Raw genomic sequence first — 19759 nt, forward strand, 5'->3', positions numbered from 1 at the left:
GGGATAAGAAATATTTATTTATTTATTTATAGGGCGTCAGTGCTCAGGCCTGTAATCCTAGCTACTCAGGAGGCTGAGATCTGAGGATCATAGTTTGAAGCCAGCTTGGGCAAGAAAGTCTGTGACACTCTTATCTCCGACAAACTTTTTTTGTTTGTTTTTGTTTTTTTGCCAGTCCCGGGGCTTGGACTCAGGGCCTGAGCACTGTCCCTGGCTTCCTTTTGCTCAAGGCTAGCACTCTGCCACTTGAGCCACAGCGCCACTTCTGGCCATTTTCTGTATATGTGGTGCTGGGGAATCGAACCCAGGGCCTCATGTATATGAGGCAGGCACTCTTGCCACTAGGCCATATCCCCAGCCCACCGACAAACTTTTTTTTTTTTCCCATTAGAAGCCAGAAGTGGTGCTGTGACTCAAATGGGAGAGCATTAGCCTTGAGTAAAAGAAGCTCAGGGGCAGTATCCAAGCCTAGAATTCAAGCCCCAGGACCAGCAAAAACAAAACAAAAGAAAACTGCAAATGTTCTGGAAGGAGTGTTCAAATAGGAGATGTACCAAGAGCTGGGCATGGGTCAATGGGAAAGAGGAAGAAAACTTTCGACTTTTAACATTTTCTAAGGATTGCTAAGTGAGCAGGTAAAAAGTGTTGTAATGCGCTGGGAATGTGGCTTAGCAGTAGAATGCTTGACTAGCTTGCATGAAGCCCTGGGTTCTATTCCTCAGCACCACATGCGCAGAAAAAGCTGGAAGTGGTACTGTGGCTAAAGAGGTAGACTGCTAGCTTTGAGCAAAAAGAAGGCAAGGACCGTGCTCAGGCCCTGAGTCCCAAGCCCCCCCAGACGGGCGAAGAAAAAAAAGTGTTAGAATCTTTTTTTTGGCCTGTCCTGTGGCTTGCTCTGGTGCTTGCTGTCCCTGAACTCCTTTTGCTCAAGGCTAGCACTCTGCCACTTCAGCCACAGTTCCACTTCTTTTTCTGTGATTTAATTGGAGATAAGAGTATCACAGACTTTCTTGCCTGGACTGGCTTTGAACCTAATCCTCAGATCTCAGCCTCCCGAGTAGCTAGGATTACAGAGGTGAGCCACCAGCACTGGAGCTACTAATTGACTCCATTTTTAATAAACTATTAAAGATACAGTGAAGCTGAGTTTACTGGCACCAACACTCAGGAGACTGAGACAAGAGGACTGTGAGTTCCTGGCCAACTTGGGCTACATAAAGATATTCTGACTCAAATTTTTATTTATTTTTGCCAGTCCTAGGGCTTGAACTCAGGGCCTGAGTGCTATCCCTGGCTTCCTTTTGCTCAAGGCTAGCACTCTATCACTTGAGCCACAACACCATTTCTGCTTTTTCTATATATGTGATGCTGAGGAATCGAACCCAGGGCTTCATGTATGCAAGGCAAGCACTGTACCACTAAGCCACATTCCCTGCCCCCTGACTCAAAATTTTTAAAAAGATAAGATGAATAAAATCAGGGAAGTAATGGAGGAAAATTCAAGTAAAAGAGAAAATGTAGAGAAACAAGTAACAGATGTTATTTTTTGAAGAAAGGCATAAAACAGCAAAATGCAGGGTGTGGAACTTTTCTGCCAAGAGCCATTTGCAAATTTATATCATTCTCTGGTTATACAAAATTGATATAGGCAGGAGGCTGGGAAGAAAGCTATGTGTCTTATGTACCAAAACGACTTCCCAGGCCATATAATTTTCTCTGCCCCTGGCATGTTCCACCAAGGGTTCTCTTTTTTTGTCTTTATAAACACACTCTGCCATGTTTATTGCGTAAGACCATACAATTGGACTTTTATCCAGAATTCGTTCCTTTATTTAAGATAAAAATGAAATCTGTTGACCATCGAGATCCCCAGGACACCGTTGCATAAAGTGATAGGAAAGACTTAACTAGGATTCTGCTGGCATCTAAGCCACGGGAGGACGCGTGATGGCTTCGGCCAAGCAGATCGTGTCTTCTTCTAGGCCACGAACTTGAGTTAATGTGTGACTGAATTCAGGCCTGACTCTCCGGGTCAGTGAGGATTCCGGGGGGGGGGGGGGGGACGAGGGGGGCGGGCGCAGGCACCTGGCAGGTCTAGCGGGCTGGAGGCGGTGTTAGCGAGCCGAGGCCCGGGGCGCAGTCTCCTTAAGACCTGGGGGACGCTGCCGGCAGGTGCAGGTTCCTGGTTCGCGTGGCCTGCGGTGTGGGTCCCACGGTCCGGCGTCTGGCAGTTGGGCGCCGCTAGAGAGTCCGGCGCGGGGCCCGGGGTTGCAGGACGCGGTGCACCCTCCGCCTGCGGACAGTCGGGGGCGGGAGCGCGCTGGGGCCGGCGGGGACGCGCAGCGTTGCGAGGCCTGCGCGCCAGGCTGCGGAAGCCATGCGGCGGGCACGGGCCGCCGGAGCCTCCCAGTTACGGGAACCGAAGCGTTCGGGGTCGTCTGGGGCCCCCGTGGCTGCAGGTCCGGCCCCTGGCGATAGTCGTTCGCTGCGCTCCACCAGAGGGGCCGGGGGCGGGAAACGGAAGGCCAGCAGACAGCCGCCGGCGAAGCTGCCGCAGGCCCCGGAGGCGGATTGCAAGAAGCCTCTGCCGCCCGGGGAGCTCCCGCCGCCGCCGCCCCCGACCCCGGCGACCCCGACGTCCTCGGAGTCCGCTCTCGACCTGGGCGAGCAGCGGGAGCGCTGGGAGACGTTCCAGAAGCGGCAGAGGCTCAACTTCGAGGGCGCTGCCAAGCTCCTGCTGGACACCTTGTGAGTGCGGCGGGGCCACCCGACACCCCTGCGCCTTCGGCGCCGGGGCAGACGCCAGTCAGCTGAGTCCGAGCGATGCCCGGGTTGCCCGGGGCGCAGGGGCCTCGCGCGGAGCTCGCTCTGGGCGCGCGCTGGGACTTTTTTTTTCCTTTCTTCCTAACGCGAGGTGGGGGTTGTGACGAGGACGGGGACAAAGGACGCGCAGCCCGCGATCTCCCGCATTCTCGAATGTAGAAACTTGGGCAGCGGTGAATCGACTGGGAAGAGACTCCGTGTTGTGGTTGCGGGCAGTCTCCAGGGGCGCGGGGCATCGCTGGTGTTGGTCCCGGAGGGAAGCGCGCGAAAAGCGGGGGGCGTGGGGGGGGGATGCGAGGACCAGCCTTTATGTTCTCCACTGACTCCGGCTCTCCCTGCTCCCTTCTGTGTTCTTCCATCTTGCTTCTGCAGGAAAAGAGCTTCCAGCCTCTTAGATGGGCACATGGGGATCTCAGAGGTCCTTGATGTAGAAAAGAGCTGTCAACCACTCTGGCCAGGGCTGCCTGCCGTTTTCCAAATGTGATGTAGGTCCTTGTACCACTGTACTACCGAGAAATACTTTAAAGCCCAAGTAGTATATGTCTCATTGTCAGTTATTTTATGAAAAGGAAAAAAAAAAAAAAACCACACACACCTGAGACAAGGCTAAGGTAACAATTGCATAATAACCCCAAAGTTGCTTACTCCTCTAATTCTGTTAGTTTGGTGCATCTTCTCAAAAGTGGAATATTTATTTTTTTTCTACACACTTTTCCATTCATTGAGTATAAATTGAACAGTTAAAATATTCATCAAGTATTTGTTGAACACCTGTTGTGTATCTGTGTATCTGCTGATTGGTATGAAGAACATAAAGAACCTATAGAAATGTAAAATTCAGGGCCATGGGGTATGTATGGCTCAAGTGGTCCTGGGGTCCTGAGTTCAGTTCAGCTCCCTCCCTCCTCCCCCAAGAATGTGAAATGTAAAAATGTTTGGGTTTTGTTTTGTTTTCCCAGTCCTCCTGCTTGGACTCCGGGCCTGACCACTGTCCTTGTCTTATTTTTGCTCAAGGCTAGCACTTTACCACTTGAGCCACAGCACCACTTCCGACTTTTTCTATATATGTGGTGCTGAGGAATGGAACCCAGGGCTTCATGTATTCAAGGCGAGCACTTTATCACTAGGCCATATTCCCAGCCCACGCAAACATTTTTTATTCCTAAAAGTAATTTTTAAAAATACTGAAACCAACATAATGATATAGAAAAGACATTAAAACTGTTGTCATGGCTAAGTGTGGTGGTGCCTGCCTGTATTCTCAGCACTCTTGAGGCTGAGGCAGAAAATGGAAAGTTCAAAGGCAGGCCATTGCATTCACTAGGCAGTTGTTCTACTTGAGTTATGACCCTAGCCTTTTTTTTTTTTCCTGGTCCTGGAACTTGAGCTCTGGGCCTAGGTGCTGTCCCTGAGCTTTGTGCGCAAGGCACTCTACCACTTGAGCCACTTCTCCATTTTTGGCTTTTTCTGTGATTAATTGGAGATGGTCTTATGGACTTTCTTGCCCAGGCTGGCTTTGAGCCTTGATCCTCAGATCTCAGCCTCCTGAATACCTAGGATTGCAGGCAAGAGCTGCAATGAGCATAGGCATCCAGCGTGCTCCCTCCCTCCCTCCCTCCCTCCCTCCCTCCCTCCCTCCCTCTCTCTCTCTCTCTCTCTCTCTCTCTCTCTGTGTCTTTTAAAATACTGGGGTTTGAACTCAGCCTTCAGTTTCTTGACTTGTTTGCTTAACTCAGCTCGCACTTTACCACGTGAGCCACATCTCTAGGCCTGTTATTTGCTGGTTATTTTGGAGACGGAGGCTAGGTTCATCTGGAACAGCAATCCTCTAGATCTCAGCTTTCTGAATAGCTAGGATTGTAGGTGTGAGCCACTGGCACCCAGCCTTATAGTCTTTTTTGCTTTGAGGTCTTCTTTTTCCCTTTTCTTTTTCTTTCCACGATGGTATTGGGCTTGAAATCAGGACCTTTATTTCTTTTTTTTTTTGGCCAGTCCTGGGCCTTGGACTCAGGGCCTGAGCACTGTCCCTGGCTTCTTCCCGCTCAAGGCTAGCACTCTGCCACTTGACCCACAGCGCCGCTTCTGGCCGTTTTCTGTATATGTGGTGCTGAGGAATCGAACCTAGGGCCTCGTGTATCCGAGGCAGGCACTCTTGCCACTAGGCTATATCCCCAGCCCCAGGACCTTTATTTCATTTGACTTTTTTAGCCACAGTGGCATTTTACCACTTGAGTTATGCTTCCAGTTCAGCATTTGGTGATTAATTGGAACTAGAATCTCACAGACTTTTCTGCCCAGGCTGGCTTCTGATCTCAATCTTCAGATATCACCCTCCTGTAATTAGGATTACACACGAGCCATTGGTTTCTGGCTTCTTTTAGTTATTGTATGAGTTAGAGTATGTCATTTATGCCTGGGAAGCCTACAGCTTGATCCTTCAACATAATGTTGATGAAGAATGGAGTTTTGCAAACTTTTGCCTGGGTAGCCTCAAACCTTCCAACCTCAACTCTCAAGTAGCTAGGATTACAGACATGAGCCACTGTGACCAGCTATCTTTCTTTAAACTCACATTTTTAAAAAATTTAATTTATTTATTAATTGAACACAAATTTTTTTGACAAGGTGTTATACAAAAAGGGTACAGTTACATAGTTGGGCAGTGTGTACATTTCTTGTGATATCTTACGCCCTGTTTTTCTTTCCCTTCTCTAGGTCAGGTAGACATATATACAATATACAATGTATCAAGAACATATACAGTAGCCACGTGGCCAAGCCCAAGAAAATTCGCCTAGGGCTTTAAATGTAATGTCAATATTAGACAATATGTCGGCAGTAGTCTTATATGAATGTACATACATAGCTTTTGAGCTATTGTATTCCACTGAGAGGTCAATTTTTGACCTTTATATGTTGGGTAGTTGTTTGGTTTTAGTTATATACTGTTGGTAAACCCACATGTTTTATATGAAAAGATGGTACTGATTTTGTTAAAATATTATTTTATAGAAAAAGTGTTTGGAGTAATGGATAGTCCATAATACTGCTTTGAACATTATCAAATAAACTTTTTACAAAGTAATACTTTTTACAATAAGCATTAGTTGTATATGCAAGAAGGAATTGAAATATATTAGTTTGTAAGGAAACCTGAGAAAATAGTTTTAAATATATGGCAAATTAAAGCATCAATGTGTTATTTTTTCCTGTGATTATTGCTCAAAGATACAGGGAAATGTTTCCCTATTATTGCTGAGGGTGTTCAGTCCTTTTAGAAAATGGTTTTATTATGTTAGATCTTAATGTTCAGTTTGGGGCCTGGCTTATCTGTCTTAAAAGGCTCAAAATTGTATGAAATGGATATAGTTATATAAAAAGTCATTTTTATGAAAAAAAAAACCAGAGGAGAAAATGAACAGAAGTACAACAGCCTTTGTTATTGTCTCAGAAGGCTTTTCTTGTTGACAACTTTTTCATAGCAGCTCTTGTCATTCTTATCACAATCAAAATTAAATATTATTTGGGTCATTTGCTGAATGGCTGCTTAAGGTTGCAGGGGCAGCAGCCATGGCTGCTGTATTTTGTTTACTTCTTTTCACTTAGTGTTTATCTTAGGAGGTTTTTCTTTACTATTCCCTGGATGTATACATAAAAATGTTTGGCTGATGGGATGGGGAACCTCTCCTTCCTGAGATTTTTCTGAAATCTGAGAAGGCTTTGTAATTTTAGTAAAATTTAAAGTATAGCAAGAGAGCTTTTAAACAAAGAAGGCACGAAACCCATTTTTCTTTTATAGTCTTCATTGCCTCTTTAAAGCAGAAATCTATTTGTTTAGCCTATAGAAAAGACTTGCATTCCAACCTGCCTTTCTTTCAACAACAAAAAGAGAGTGGGAAGGAGCCATGCCATAAGGCCTTTCTGCCTAACGGTTAGGAATTCTTATCTTTCTGGGTTTTGTTTCATTTAGTGAATACCAGGGCCTGGTAAAGCACACGGGAGGCTGCCACTGTGGAGCTGTTCGTTTTGAAGTCTGGGCTTCAGCAGATTTACATATCTTTGACTGCAAGTGAGTATTTTTCTCTTCTTAAATTGGTTTAACAGGGCTGGGAATATGGCCTAGTGGCAAGAGTGTTTGCAGAAATAAACAAACAAACAAATAAATTGGCTTAACAAAAATTAGAGTTCAAATACAGTGCTTCAGAAATAATCTGGGGAGGTGGGATGTAGATGAATAACACTGGCCCAGAGCCGATAGTTGAAATCAGGGTGGAGACATAAGTGTTCATTGAGCTCTTCTTTTTCCTTGAATATGGCTTGACATTTTCAATAATATATTTTTTTAAGGTAGAAGTTAAAAAATAATGGTGTGTGTGTGTGTGTGTGTGTATGTGTGTGTGTGTGTTCGTGTTCAGGAGCATGAACATGTGGGTTCAGGTACCTGTGTCTGTGTGTTCCCCCCCCCCCCCCCCCCCCAGCTCCTAAAGCACAACTCCACATGAAACACAGCAGGATTCTTTGGACTGGCCTCTGAGTGAAAGTACTTGATAGCAAAAGCCTTGTTTTTTTGCACCTGGGACATAACCTCAGGGCCTGGGTGATGTCTCTGAGCTTTTGTGTTCAAGACTACCACTTTGAACACAGCTCTGTTTCTGGTTTTTTGATAGTTTTTTTGTAGATAAGTCACCCGTACTTTTCCGCATTGGCTGGCTTTGAATCATGGTCCTCAGATTTCAGCCTCCTGAGTAGCTAGGATTACAGGCATGAGCTATCATTGCCCAGTGCAGAAGCCTCTTGTAGAAATCTAGCCTTGAGGAGGTATGAAGCCAATGAGTGAAGAGAGTGTATATCCGAGTGTGAGGCCAATGAATGAAGGGAGTTTATATCTGGAAGCTCTCCATGAATGTATCTCTTGCTTTGCTCCTGAGATAAGGCAGGTGGTACACCAGGCTTAGTGGAGGACCTGGTTTTTATTTTGCTGGTCCTGGAACTTGAACTCAAGATCTGGGAGCTGTTCCTGAACTTTTTACTGAAGGCTAGCACTGTGCTGCTTGAGCTACAGCACCACTTGCATTTTTTTCTGAGTAGTTTAGACTTTTCTTGCCTAACCGCAATCCTCAGATATCAGCCTCCTAAGTAGCTAGGATTATAGGTGTGTCCCTCAAGCCCAGTGCTTGAGGGTCCGCGTCTCAGCACCTTCCCTGGCATGGTAGAGCAAGGACTACAGTCTCTGGCTTCTGGACCAGTTGTTGGCAAGTACCTAATTATTCAACAGCAATCCTTTTTGCCTCTAAATGGTGCATGAATTATATATGAATAAGAAATACATTAGATACAAATGTAGAAATGGATAAGCTGTTAATAGTAGAATCCAGCCCTGGAAAGAAATACTGTAGAATAATTTATTAGAGGATCCCATCCTAAGAAAAAAAATGGAGTTGTAGCTCAAGTGGTAGAGCTGTATGTAGTCTTAAACACAAAAGCTCAGTGACAGTGCCCAGCTCCCAAGTTCCAGCCCCAGGACCAGCATGTGTGTGCATACTTATACACACACACAAAGTGTAAACTTCAGCTCACTTTTCCAAGGGTTGTGAGCTTACCTATGCAAGGGTTGTATCTCACCAGTTCTCATTGCAGAAATTCTAAATGTATAATCTATTTATTATATTTCTGTGTATGTAAGTGTGCTGATTCTGGGGCTTGAACTCACTCAGGACCTGGGTGCTTTCCCTGAGAATCTAAGGTGTGAGCCACTGGTGTGGCTGAGCTGTTTTGCTCAAGCCTGAGCTCTGCTATTGGAACTACATCTCTACTTTCAGCTCTCTTGGTGGTTAATTGGAGAAAGGAGTCTCATGGACTTTTCTAATTGGACTGACTTTGAACTGAGATCCTCAGATCTCAGCTTCCTTTGTAGCTAGGATTACAGGTGTAAGTCACTGGTGCTTGGCCTGTCAGATTTTTTTTTCTGGTCCTAGGCCTTGAACTCAGGGCCTAGGCACTGTTCTTGAGCTTCTTTTCCTCAAGGCTAGCACTCTACCACTTGAGCCATAGTGCCACTTCTGGCTTTCTAAGTTTCATGGACTTTCCTATTTGGGCTGGCTTTGAACTTCGATCCTCAGATCTCAGCCTCCCTAGGATTACAGGTGCCATTTGTGCCTGGCCAAGTCAGATTTTTTTTTGGTGTGTGTGTGTGGGGCCTGTTCTGGGACTTAAACTCTGGGCCTGGATAAAGTTTTTGAGCCTCTTTGTACTCAAGGGTAGTTCTCTACCACTTGAGCCATAGTGCCAACTCTGGCTTTTTCTGAGTAGCTTATTGGAGATAAGTGTCTCCCAGACTTTTCTGCCCAGGCTGGCCCAAGTCAGAATTTTTATTTATTTATTTATTTATTTATTTATATTGTCAAAGTGATGTACAGAGAGGTTACAGTTTCGGGCTGGGAATATGGCCTAGTGGCAAGAGTGCTTGCCTCGTATACGTGAGGCCCTGGGTTCAATTCCCCAGCACCACATATACAGAAAATGGCCAGAAGTGGTGCTGTGGCTCAAGTGGCAGAGTGCTAGCCTTGAGCAAAAAGAAGCCAGGGACAGTGCTCAGGCCCTGAGTTCAAGCCCCAGGACTGGCCAAAAAACAAAAACAAACAAACAAAAAAACACAGAGAGGTTACAGTTTCATACGTTAGGCCTTGGGTACATTTCTTGTACTGTTTGTTACCTACTCCCTCATTCCCCCCTCCTCCCCCTTTCCCTCTCCCCCCATGAGTTGTTCAGTTGGTTTACACCAAATGATTTTGCAAGTATTGCTTATGGAGTTGTTTGTCTTTTTATCCTTTGTCTCTCGATTTTAATATTCCCTTTCACTTCCCTAGTTCTAATACCAGTATATACAGTATCCAGTGTACTCAGATAAGATACAGTGATAGTGTGGGTACAACCACAGGAAGGGGATACAAGAGGATCATCAACAATAGGAAGCTACAGTTTCACATGGCATGTTGAAAGTAATTACAACAGTGATATAACAGTCGTTTCCATAACATGGAGTTCATTTCACTTAGCATCATCTTGTGCGTCCATAAGGGCATAGCTGTTAGGCTTTTGTGATCTTCTGCTGTGGCTAGCCTAAACCTGTGCTAACTATTCCCTATGAGGGAGACCATACAGTCCATGTTTCTTTGGGTCTGGCTCACTTCACTTAGTATAATTTTTTTCCCAAGTCAGAATTTTTGAAAAGATCAATTGAAGGATTTATGGTGTAGCTCAATAGTAGAGTATTTACTTAGTATATGTCAGGTTCTGGATTTCTGGATTCACAATCCATAACACATGTGTGTCCGTGTGCACACAGACATACATGCAGAGTGGATTTTGTCATAAGATAATGAAAAATTTCTTGCCTGTGGGGGAAAAAAGAGTGGATTTGGGTCTTATTCTAAGAATGATTCTGTTTTTGGTCTATTCAAAGAATATTAATGTATTATCTTCCTAAACATTTCCTATCACTTTCATAAACGAAAGAATGGATTCTTCCAATTTGGTATTTCTGAGACCTAGATTTTCCGATGTTTAGATGAAGAAAGAAGGAAACCTTGTCCTTGTTCAGTTTTGGTATGGATATCTTAGATGTCTTAGGCCTAAGATCATGGCAATATTTGTCTTTAAAATCCATTGTTTCCCTACACTGTGATGACTCAGGGCTGGGTAACAGAAATGTGGTCCTGCTGGTCTGGATTGCTTACGGAGGGTGGTTTCACTTGTGGCTCTGGGTCTGCCTCCTGGCCTCTGTCACCACACAAAGGCCCCAGGTGTCCAGTCCATCTGCTTCACTGCTCCATCTCTAGTTGGTGCTGAAAGAGGCTGTTCACAATTTGGGTTTGTCTCTGTCTTTCTGTAGCTGCAGCATCTGCAAGAAGAAGCAGAATAGACACTTCATTGTTCCAGCTTCTCGCTTCAAGCTCCTGAAGGTTAGTACTGAAGTCAAAGGGCTTAAAACCCAAAAATGAACTCCCTGTGGAATGGGAGGTATAAGGCCTCTCTGGGGTTCACATGGTTTTTGTTATTTTCACTTATTTCTTTATTTGGAAACAGGGCCTCTATGTAGTTAAATATTGGCTTTGAACTGTCAACTTACTGCCTCAGCCTTCCAAATGCTGAGATTACAGGTGTAGGCCATCTTGTTCAGCTTTTCTTCATTTTAGAAGGTTCATTGATATCATCATGGAAACATTTTCAAATTCAAAGAATCAGAAAATAAACTCAGGCAGTGTATAGTAGTGTGTGCCTGTCATCTAGCTACTTAGGATGTATTAAATAGGAGGATCATGGTCAGAGACTGTCCCTAGCAAAAAAGCATGACCCAGTATCTGAAAAAATAAGCAAAAAAGGGCTGGGGCATGGCTCAAGTGGTAAAATGTTAGCTCAAGATCCTGAGTTTAAACCTTAGTACTACAACGGAACGATTGACCAAATGGGTGGCAACGGGGAATATGGCCTAGTGGTAAAGTGATCGCCCCGTATACATGAAGCCCTGGGTAGTCTTGGTCATTCTGAGTGGATGAGATTTAATCCCAAATGTGGGACTCTAGTTGCCTATATGCAGGTGTCTTTATCTTACTCCCTCCCCTCCCCCTCCTTCCCTCCCCCTCCTATTATGTCTTTTTTTTTGCTAGTCCTGGGCACTGTCCCTGAGCTTTTTTGCTCAAGGCTAGCACTCTACCACTTGAGCCGCAGCTCCACTTCTGGCTTTTTCTATGTATGTGGTACTGAGGAATTGAACCTCAGGCTTCATGTATGCTAGGTGAGCACTCTACCACTAAGCTGCATTCTCAGCCCCTATTCTGTCTTGATCTCTTTCTCATTCTTGCTATGTTACCTAGCCTGTCTTGTTGAACTCAAGCAGTCTTTCTGCTTAATCCTAAGTAACTAAGGCTATAGGCATGTATTGCTGGACCTAGTGTTTTTCTTTTCATTTAATCATCTATCTGTCTATCTTATCTGTCTGTCTGTCTGTCTTTCTATTTATCTATCTATCTATCTATCTATCTATCTATCTATCTATCTATCTATCTACTTATCTATTTATTTATTTGCCAGTCCTGGGGCTTGAACTCAAGGGCTGGGCACTGTCTTTGAGCTTCTTTTTGCTCAAGGCTAGCACTCTACCACTTGAGCCACAGTGCCACTTCCAGCTTCTTCTGTGTATGTGGATAATGAGGACTCAAACCCAGGGCTTCATGCATGCTAAGCAAGCACTCTACCAATAAGCCACATTCCTAGCCCATCTGCATTTATTTTTATGCTGGTACTGTGGATTGAATTCTGAACCTGGGCTCTGTCCTTTAGTTTTTTTTGTTGTTGTTGTTGTTGTTTGTTTTTTTGTGTGTGTGTTTCTTAAAATCAAGGCTAGCACTCTCCCACTTGAGCTGCAGCTCCACTTCTGGCTTTTTTGTGGTTAATTGAAGATAAGAATCTTACAGATTTTCCTGCCTGGGATGGCTTTGAACTACTATCCTCAGATCCTAGCCTCCTGAGTGGCTAGAATTACAGGTATGCACCAGTGGTGTCTGGCTCCCTTTGGATCCTTCAATAACACCTTGCTCAGTGTGGAAGTCTGGTGGCAGGGAGATATGCCAGGTGGGTAGCACACCTTTCTTTACCTTTCCTATAAGCCATGGGGTTCCAATATGTTTCTTCTACTGCCTGCAGGAGGCTGTAGTCCCCCCCCCCCCTTCTGCTTTTTCCCCAAGCACCTGTGGTGAGAGGTTCCTGAGGACACCAGTAAGTGCAGCTCTGGGCTTATGGGAATTGGTGCTCTGGGGTTTTCTTCCTCATTAGGTCTCCTTGTCCATGTTTTTCTCGTGTTCCAGGGCACAGTTTTTTTGTTTCCCCGGCATCAAAGGAGCACTTTTCTGATTAAGATAAATACAACCTCTTACTTATGAGGGACCTGTTATGTACCAGGCACTGTGGATTATGTTCTTGTTTTCTTGGAATTTATATGTTATAGGTAGAGAGACTATACATAAAAAAGATCTGAGAGTGAAAGGCTGTGTAGAGAATTAAAGTCAGGCCATATGATAAGGAATAATTATGGCTTCTTTCCCTCTGGAGTTCCAGTCAGGATGATGTAGACAGTTGAGGGCAGAGGGCAGAGACAGTTGAGGAGAGTGTCTAGGCCAAATGGGTGTTCAGTGCCAGGGGTTACAATGCATGAACCAAAGAGGGACAGTTGTGGCTGATTGTGGTAGTTTTTGTGGTATGAGGTTGGAAGAGAGGCTTGAGGTAGAGTTGGAGCAGTAGGCAGAAGTTGATGAGCGGGCATTTATGCTTCAGGCAGTACAAGGCCCATGAAAGGTTGTAAACTGGGTAGTGACAAAGCCTGACTCAGTATTTAATATTTTTCCAGCTCTAAAGGGAGAATGGGTTTAAATGAAGCAAGAGATTATGAGGGCAAGTGCCTGGAGCACATATTAACATGGATTGTGGGCCTCATTTCTCTTTCTGTAGGTCTGGAATTGGACCCAAGAATTCATACATTTTACTAGTTCCCAAGTGATGCTAATGCTGCTTGTCCTGGGAGCACACTTTAAGAACTACTGTTGTACTGGCAAGTGAACAGAATTATGAAAGGACTGCCTGTGAAGATGAGGAAAAAGCAAAAGGAGTGAATGTTAAATCCAAGATATTAGGCCTGAGCACCTAGTTGAATAGTCAGACCCTATGGGACAAGCAGGTATGGGCAGTTAGAGTGGGACCAAGAATTCTGTTTTGAACAAATTCAGTCAATTTTGAATGGTCATCAAGACATAGGAAATGGGCAGCTGGATCTACAGGTCTGAAGTTCTGAGAGATCAGAGTTGGAGCTACCAATCTGGGAGTTACTGATATATTGGTGTTTAGAGTTGATGAGGTCAGCTAGAGATAAGTAACCAGAACAGGGAGAGGTCAGTAGACATCCCTGGGCTGAACAGAAGAGGACAAGAAGCAAGCAGAAGGGCTAGAGAAGGATAAAAACCAAAGAACATGGAATCCACAGGGGCAAATGTTTTAAAATGGAAGAAATGCTATAGAATCCAAGGTAAGAATCTTGTGGTTGGGAGAAGTAGCTGTTAGATTTGTCAACATGGTGCTTCATTGGTGATCTGTGCTCAGGAAAAAGTCAGAAGAAATGATCAAAGTAGCTAAGCTAATAGTATATTTTGATGATTATGGTCTGTTCTAATGGGGAGCAGGGGACACTGGTCAGGTTGATGGATGGACAGTATGGGGGTCTGGATGTCATTGGTTGACTTCTAGTAATAAATGAGACATTCTATCATCCCTCCTGGTAATTCCTTGAGGGAAATGTATAATCATCTAACTGATGGTTTAGGACTGCTTGGTAGTTGTCTTTGCTGTTTGTATGATGACAAAGTTATGGAGTGAGAAAAGGCTCCTCAGGGTTTGTTTTTTATTTATTTCTTCTTTTTTGTTGGTTGTGGGGCTGATGCTGTCCCCGAGCCTCTTTGTGCTCAAGACTAGTGCTCTACCACTTGAGCCACAGTACCACTTCTGGTTTTTGAGTGGTTAATTAGACATAAGAGTCTCATGGGGACTTTTCTGCCTGGGCTGGCTTTGAACCATGATCCTCAGATTTCAGCCTCTTGAGTAGTTAGGATTACAGAAGGGAGCCATTGGTGCCTGGCAAGGGTGTTATTTTTGTAAGTTCCTAGTGGCATACACCTGTAACTCTAGCTGTTTGGGGAGCTGAGGCAGAAGATTGCTTGATCCTTGGAGTTTAAGAATAGTCTAGACAACATAGTGAAAACTGTCTCTTAAAATCAAAACCTAGGGGCTGGGGATATGGCCTAGTGGCAAAGAGTGCTTGCCTCATATACAGGAAGCCCTGGGTTCAATTCCCCAGCACCACATATACAGAAAACGGCCAGGAGTGGCGCTGTGGCTCAAGTGGTAGAGTGCTAGCCTTGAGCAAAAAGAAGCCAGGGACAGTGCTCAGGCCCTGAGTCCAAGCCCCTGGCCTGGCAAAATAAATTAATTAATTAAAATCAAAACATAGGGATGGGAATATGGCCTAGTGGTAGAGTGCTTGACTTGTATACATGAAGCCCTGGGTTCAATCCTTCAGCACCACATATATAGAAAGAGCCAGAAATGGCTCTGTGGCTCAAGTGGTAGAGTACTATCCTTGAGCAAAAAGAAGCCAGGGACAATGCTCAGGCCCTGAGTTCAAGTCCTAGGACTGGCAAAACAAACAAAAAACTTAGTATGCTCAGCATTTGTGTGGGTCTTGTACTCTCATGGTGTTGGGTGGTGTCTAGTGGACATATAAGAAATATAAAGAGGCATAACAATGATAAGAAACCTTATCCTAGTAGGGCACTATTGCTTCTGTCTATAATCCTAGCTACCTGCTGAAATCCAGAGGATTGTGGTTCAAGCTTTTCCAATCTTTTATGAGAAAGAGGACCTGTACTTAAAATCCTGAGAGTCCTGCAAAAGATTCTCCCATTAAGTCTTTTTTTTTTTTTTTGGCAGTCCTGGAGCTTGGAACTCAAGGCCTGAGCACTGTCTCTGGCTTCCTTTTGCTCAAGGCTAACACTCTACCACTTGAGCCAAAGCCCCACTTCCGGCTTTTTCTGTTTATGTGGTACTGAGGAATTGAACCCAGGGCTTCATGCATGATAGGCAAGCATTCTACCACTAAGCCACATTCCCAGCCTCCCCATTAACTCTTTTAAAAGTTATTTATTTTGGTGCCATTACTGGGACTTGAACTCAGGGCCTGGGCACTGTCCCTGAGTTGTTTGTTTTGGGCTCAAGGCTAGCTACTGCTACCACTTGAGCCACAACTCCACTTTTGGCTTTTTGGTGGTTATGTGTAGAAAAGAGTCTCTCCAGCTTTCCTGCTCTAGCTCAGATCTCAGCCTCCTGAGTAGCTAAGATTACAGGTATTGAGCCACCTGGACCCAGCTAAGATTTATTCTTTAAATGACATAAAAAGTAATCCTTTTTTTTTTTTTTTTTTAAGAAAAAGCACATTTGTTTCTGTTCCCCTAGGGAGCTGAGAGCCTAACGACTTACACATTTAACACACACAAAGCCCAGCACACCTTCTGTAAGAAATGTGGTGTTCAGAGCTTCTACACTCCCCGTTCCAACCCTGGAGGGTTTGGTAAGTAAATCTCTAGTTGTTGACAGGTCTGAGGTACTTGGAGTTAGAGTGCTGGTTGGACAGGAGGGCACTGGTGTTTTGGTGAGACTCCTGACTGGTCAGGTGGTTTCACAGCTTTAGAAGAACAGAGCTTTTCAGCATAGCTCTTCTTCTGGTAGAATGTAAAACTGGGGCTCATCAAGTATCCTGAGTCACACATGGTAAAGTCTTTGTCAGAGTCCAGTAAGATTATGATTTTTTGCTCACTGTGCTGCACATCCCTGGGAAAGACACCGAAGGGGAGAAAAAGGATGGGTGAAAAGATGGGCCTGTGGAGCAGTAGAAGTCACTGGAATAATGACAGTGGTTAAGGGAGGGAAGGAGGCAAGAATGAGAACTATTGTTAATGTTTAAAAAAAATTTGGGCTAAGCTGGGCACTGGTGGATCATGCCTGTAATCCTAGCTACTCAGGAGGTTGAGATCTGAGGATTGTGGTTCAAAGCCAGGAAAGTCTGGTGAGACTCATATACAGTAACCACCAGAAAACTGGAAGTGGTGCTATGGCTCAAATTGGTAGAGCACTATCCTTGAGCATAAAATCTCAGGGACCGCACTCAGGGCCTGAGTTCAAGCCCTATGGCTGACAACAATAACAAAAATTTGGGTTGGAGATATAGTTCAGTGGAATTGCTTGGGATGAATAAGGCCCTACCTAGGTTTGATCCTCAGCACCATTAAAGAAAGAATGAATTTAGAAAAAGTTAACTTTGTTCAGAAAAGAAGCAGAACCTGCTTGGATCTAGGGGTAGGAATAAAATCAACCAACAGTTATTCAGAATAACACCAATTGTAGTGTGAAGTAAGGGAAAACTAGAAACTGATAATGTCCTGTGTAAATGCAGAGCTAGTTGGGCAGTTCTAATCATTGCCTTCTGGAGGAGGGCAGGAAAGGTTTTTTTTTTTTTTTTTTTTGTCAGTCATGGGCTTGAACTCAGAGCCTGGGTGCTGTCTCTGCGCTTTTTTGCTCAAGGCTAGTGCTCTAACACTTTGCGCCATAGTACCACTTCAGTTTCTCTGGTGGTTAATTAGAGATAAGAGTCTCAGGGATTTTCCTGCTGGGGGTTCGCTTTGAACTGCAATTCTTAGATCTGAGCCTCCTGAGTGGCTAGGATTATAGGCGTGAATATGAGCCACCAGCACCCAGCAAGATTTTTATTTTTGGTGCTAGTACTGGGGCTTTTGCTCTCACTTGGCTTTTTCACTCAAGGCTACTACTCTTACCACTTGAGTTACAGCCATTTCTAGCTTTTGCTGGCTAATTGGAGATAAGACTTTTTCAGATTTGTCTCACCTCCATCCTCAGATCTTAGCCTCTGGAATAGCTAGGATTATTTGGTGTGAGACACTAGGGCCTGGCTAGGAGAGGGTTTTGAGAAGCATAAGATCCTGTGCAAATGGGAGGTGTTAAGTTCTTTATTAACACAAGAGATCGATGGCTGCTAGTCAAGTGTTTGTTCTAGGCTACTATCTCATACTCTTAGCTTTGTTTTAAATGATATATGCTGCTTTGACTCTGGCTCAGAGTCTGATCTCCATCTAGTAGGTAAAGACTGTGAGGCAGAAGCCTGAAGTCATAAGTGGTAACCAGGACCTTCTTAGTACAGCAAGCCACATATGTCAGTAGCCTAAACTGAGGTCTTAGTCACATCACTTGGAAATCTCACATGTAGAATGATGATGCTTTCAGGTGGGAGATTATTCAAGTCAATACGTTCTCTGGTCTCACCTGTTCTTGGGACTCCTCTCTCTCTGTGCCACTTGCTTCTAGGAATTGCTCCACACTGCCTGGATGAGGGCACAGTGCGGAGTATGGTCACTGAGGAATTCAATGGCAGTGATTGGGAGAAGGCCGTGAAGGAGCATAAGACCATCAAGAACATGTCAAAAGAATGAAATTCGGCTTCTGCCTTACCAGAAAGGAGCAATGAGTGGGGCTAGCAGCTCTGTAGGCCCTGTGACAGACACCTTGATGTTGCCCATGGTATGGCTGACCAGGCTGCTGGCACTGTCGTCTGGCACCCATCTTGTTCTCTGAAGTTTGCTCCATCTACCAGTTCCTTTAGGCAGCTCTTTGTCCTTCCATAGTGCAGACTTTGATGTAGGATAGTTGACCCTTTTACTTCTTTTTGCCAAATTTTGTGTGATCTTTTAGAAAATAAACATTTTTAACATGGTTGCTGTGGTTCCTTGTTTCCTTTGAACTTTGATTTTTGGCCCCTGGGACATGTCACTTAACAGCAGCTATTTATTAAGCACTTACCAAAATGATTTTGACCAAATTGGGAAGAAGAGATATGACCAGTGAATAGCAGTTGCACCTAGGTTATGAGTGATCATAGTTTCTGTGAGTTGTGAAGTTAAGAATTGTAGGGTTCGAGAAGAGACTTGAGTTAGTCAAGGAAGATTTAAAGAGGGTATGATGTGAGTCTCATTGGCTTTATTTATTTTTTTTGGTGCCAGTCCTGGGGCTTGAACTCAGGGCCTGAACACTGTCCCTGAACTTCTTTTGCTCAAGGCTAGCACTCTACCACTTGAGCCACAATGCTACTTCTGGATTTTTCTGTTTATGTGGTGCTGAAGAATCGAACCTAGGGCTTCATGCATGCTAGGCAAGCACTCTATGTCTAAGCCACATTCCCAGCCCCAATAAGCAATATTTCAAGTGTTAAATAAAACACTGCTAAATTGCTAGCTTGGTAATACACTTCTGTAATGCCAGCATTCTGGAAACTAAGGCAGGAGAATTATATAAATAATCACTTATCCTGGCTACCCAAGTTCAAGATTAGCTTGAACAATACAGCAAGATCTTGTCTCAAAAAAAAGTAAGTTGCTTTCAGAAAGTATATACCAGCCTGAAGTGGCCTTATGTAGCAGAGTATATAACATTGTCAACATCTGATGTTATCAGTTCACTAGATAAATTTTAATATTAGTGAATTAAATCCCATATAGTCACGTTTGGGTTTTGATTACAGTTCTGTTGAATTTCTAAATTAAGATGGGTAGAAGAGATATTTTTTGTATGTGTGCATACTTTTTTAAGTTGACAACTATACATATTTGTAGGTATAGTATATTTCAATGTGTACTAATCAAGTTGAGGCACATCACACATTTTTTCACGTCTTTGTGGAAAGCACATTCAAAATTCTCTAGGTATTTTGAAACATAAATTATTGTTAACTCTAAATACCCACTATGCTATGGAACACTGGAAAAAAATCAAAATTAGGAAATCATGCCCAGTGTCAGTCTTAATGCACCATCATTGAGTATTCTGGTCATATCTGATTCATGTTCCTTTTTAGGGAACATTGTTTACAGCCATCAAGCATCCATAAATTTTTTTGTAATTTATTTATTAATTAAACAAAATTTTTTTGACAAGGTGTTGTGCAAAAAGGGTACAGTTACATAGTAGGGCAGTATGTACATTTCTTGTGATATCTTACACCCTGTTTTTCTTTCCCTTCCCTAGGTCAGGTAGACATATATACAATACACAATGTACCAAGAACATATACAGTAGCCACGTGGCCTACGCCCAAGAAAATTCGCCTAGGGCTTTAAATGTAATGTCGACATTAGACAATATGTCGACAGTAGTCTTATATGAATGTACATACATAGCTTTTGAGCTATTGTATTCCACTGAGAGGTCAATTTTTGACCTTTATATGTTGACTAGTTGTTTGGTTTTTCTTACATACTGTTGGGTCGCTGCC

The 19759-nt window shown here is 43.9% G+C and overlaps 1 protein-coding gene across 1 annotated transcript; it reads left to right on the forward strand.

The window, feature by feature from the left end:
* The first annotated feature begins 2209 nt into the window (after positions 1-2209).
* Cenpv (centromere protein V) lies at positions 2210-18210 on the forward strand. The gene is made up of 5 exons (XM_048366722.1): positions 2210-2748; positions 6794-6892; positions 10715-10784; positions 15877-15991; positions 17800-18210. The coding sequence occupies exons 1-5, from the start codon at positions 2378-2380 to the stop codon at positions 17922-17924; spliced, it is 780 nt and encodes a 259-aa protein (XP_048222679.1). The 5' UTR covers positions 2210-2377; the 3' UTR covers positions 17925-18210.
* Positions 18211-19759: the final 1549 nt, after the last annotated feature.

Source organism: Perognathus longimembris, chromosome 17, assembly GCF_023159225.1.
Source record: "Perognathus longimembris pacificus isolate PPM17 chromosome 17, ASM2315922v1, whole genome shotgun sequence".
Lineage (NCBI taxonomy): Eukaryota > Metazoa > Chordata > Mammalia > Rodentia > Heteromyidae > Perognathus > Perognathus longimembris.

Bases quoted from the DNA above. Each gene is read 5' to 3' on its own strand.
- Cenpv (XM_048366722.1), top strand. From the start codon at position 2,378: ATGCGGCGGGCACGGGCCGCCGGAGCCTCCCAGTTACGGGAACCGAAG. The intron at 2,749-6,793 runs GTGAGTGCGGCG...TGTTTCATTTAG, and splicing joins AAGCTCCTGCTGGACACCTT to TGAATACCAGGGCCTGGTAA. The intron at 6,893-10,714 runs GTGAGTATTTTT...GTCTTTCTGTAG, and splicing joins TTACATATCTTTGACTGCAA to CTGCAGCATCTGCAAGAAGA.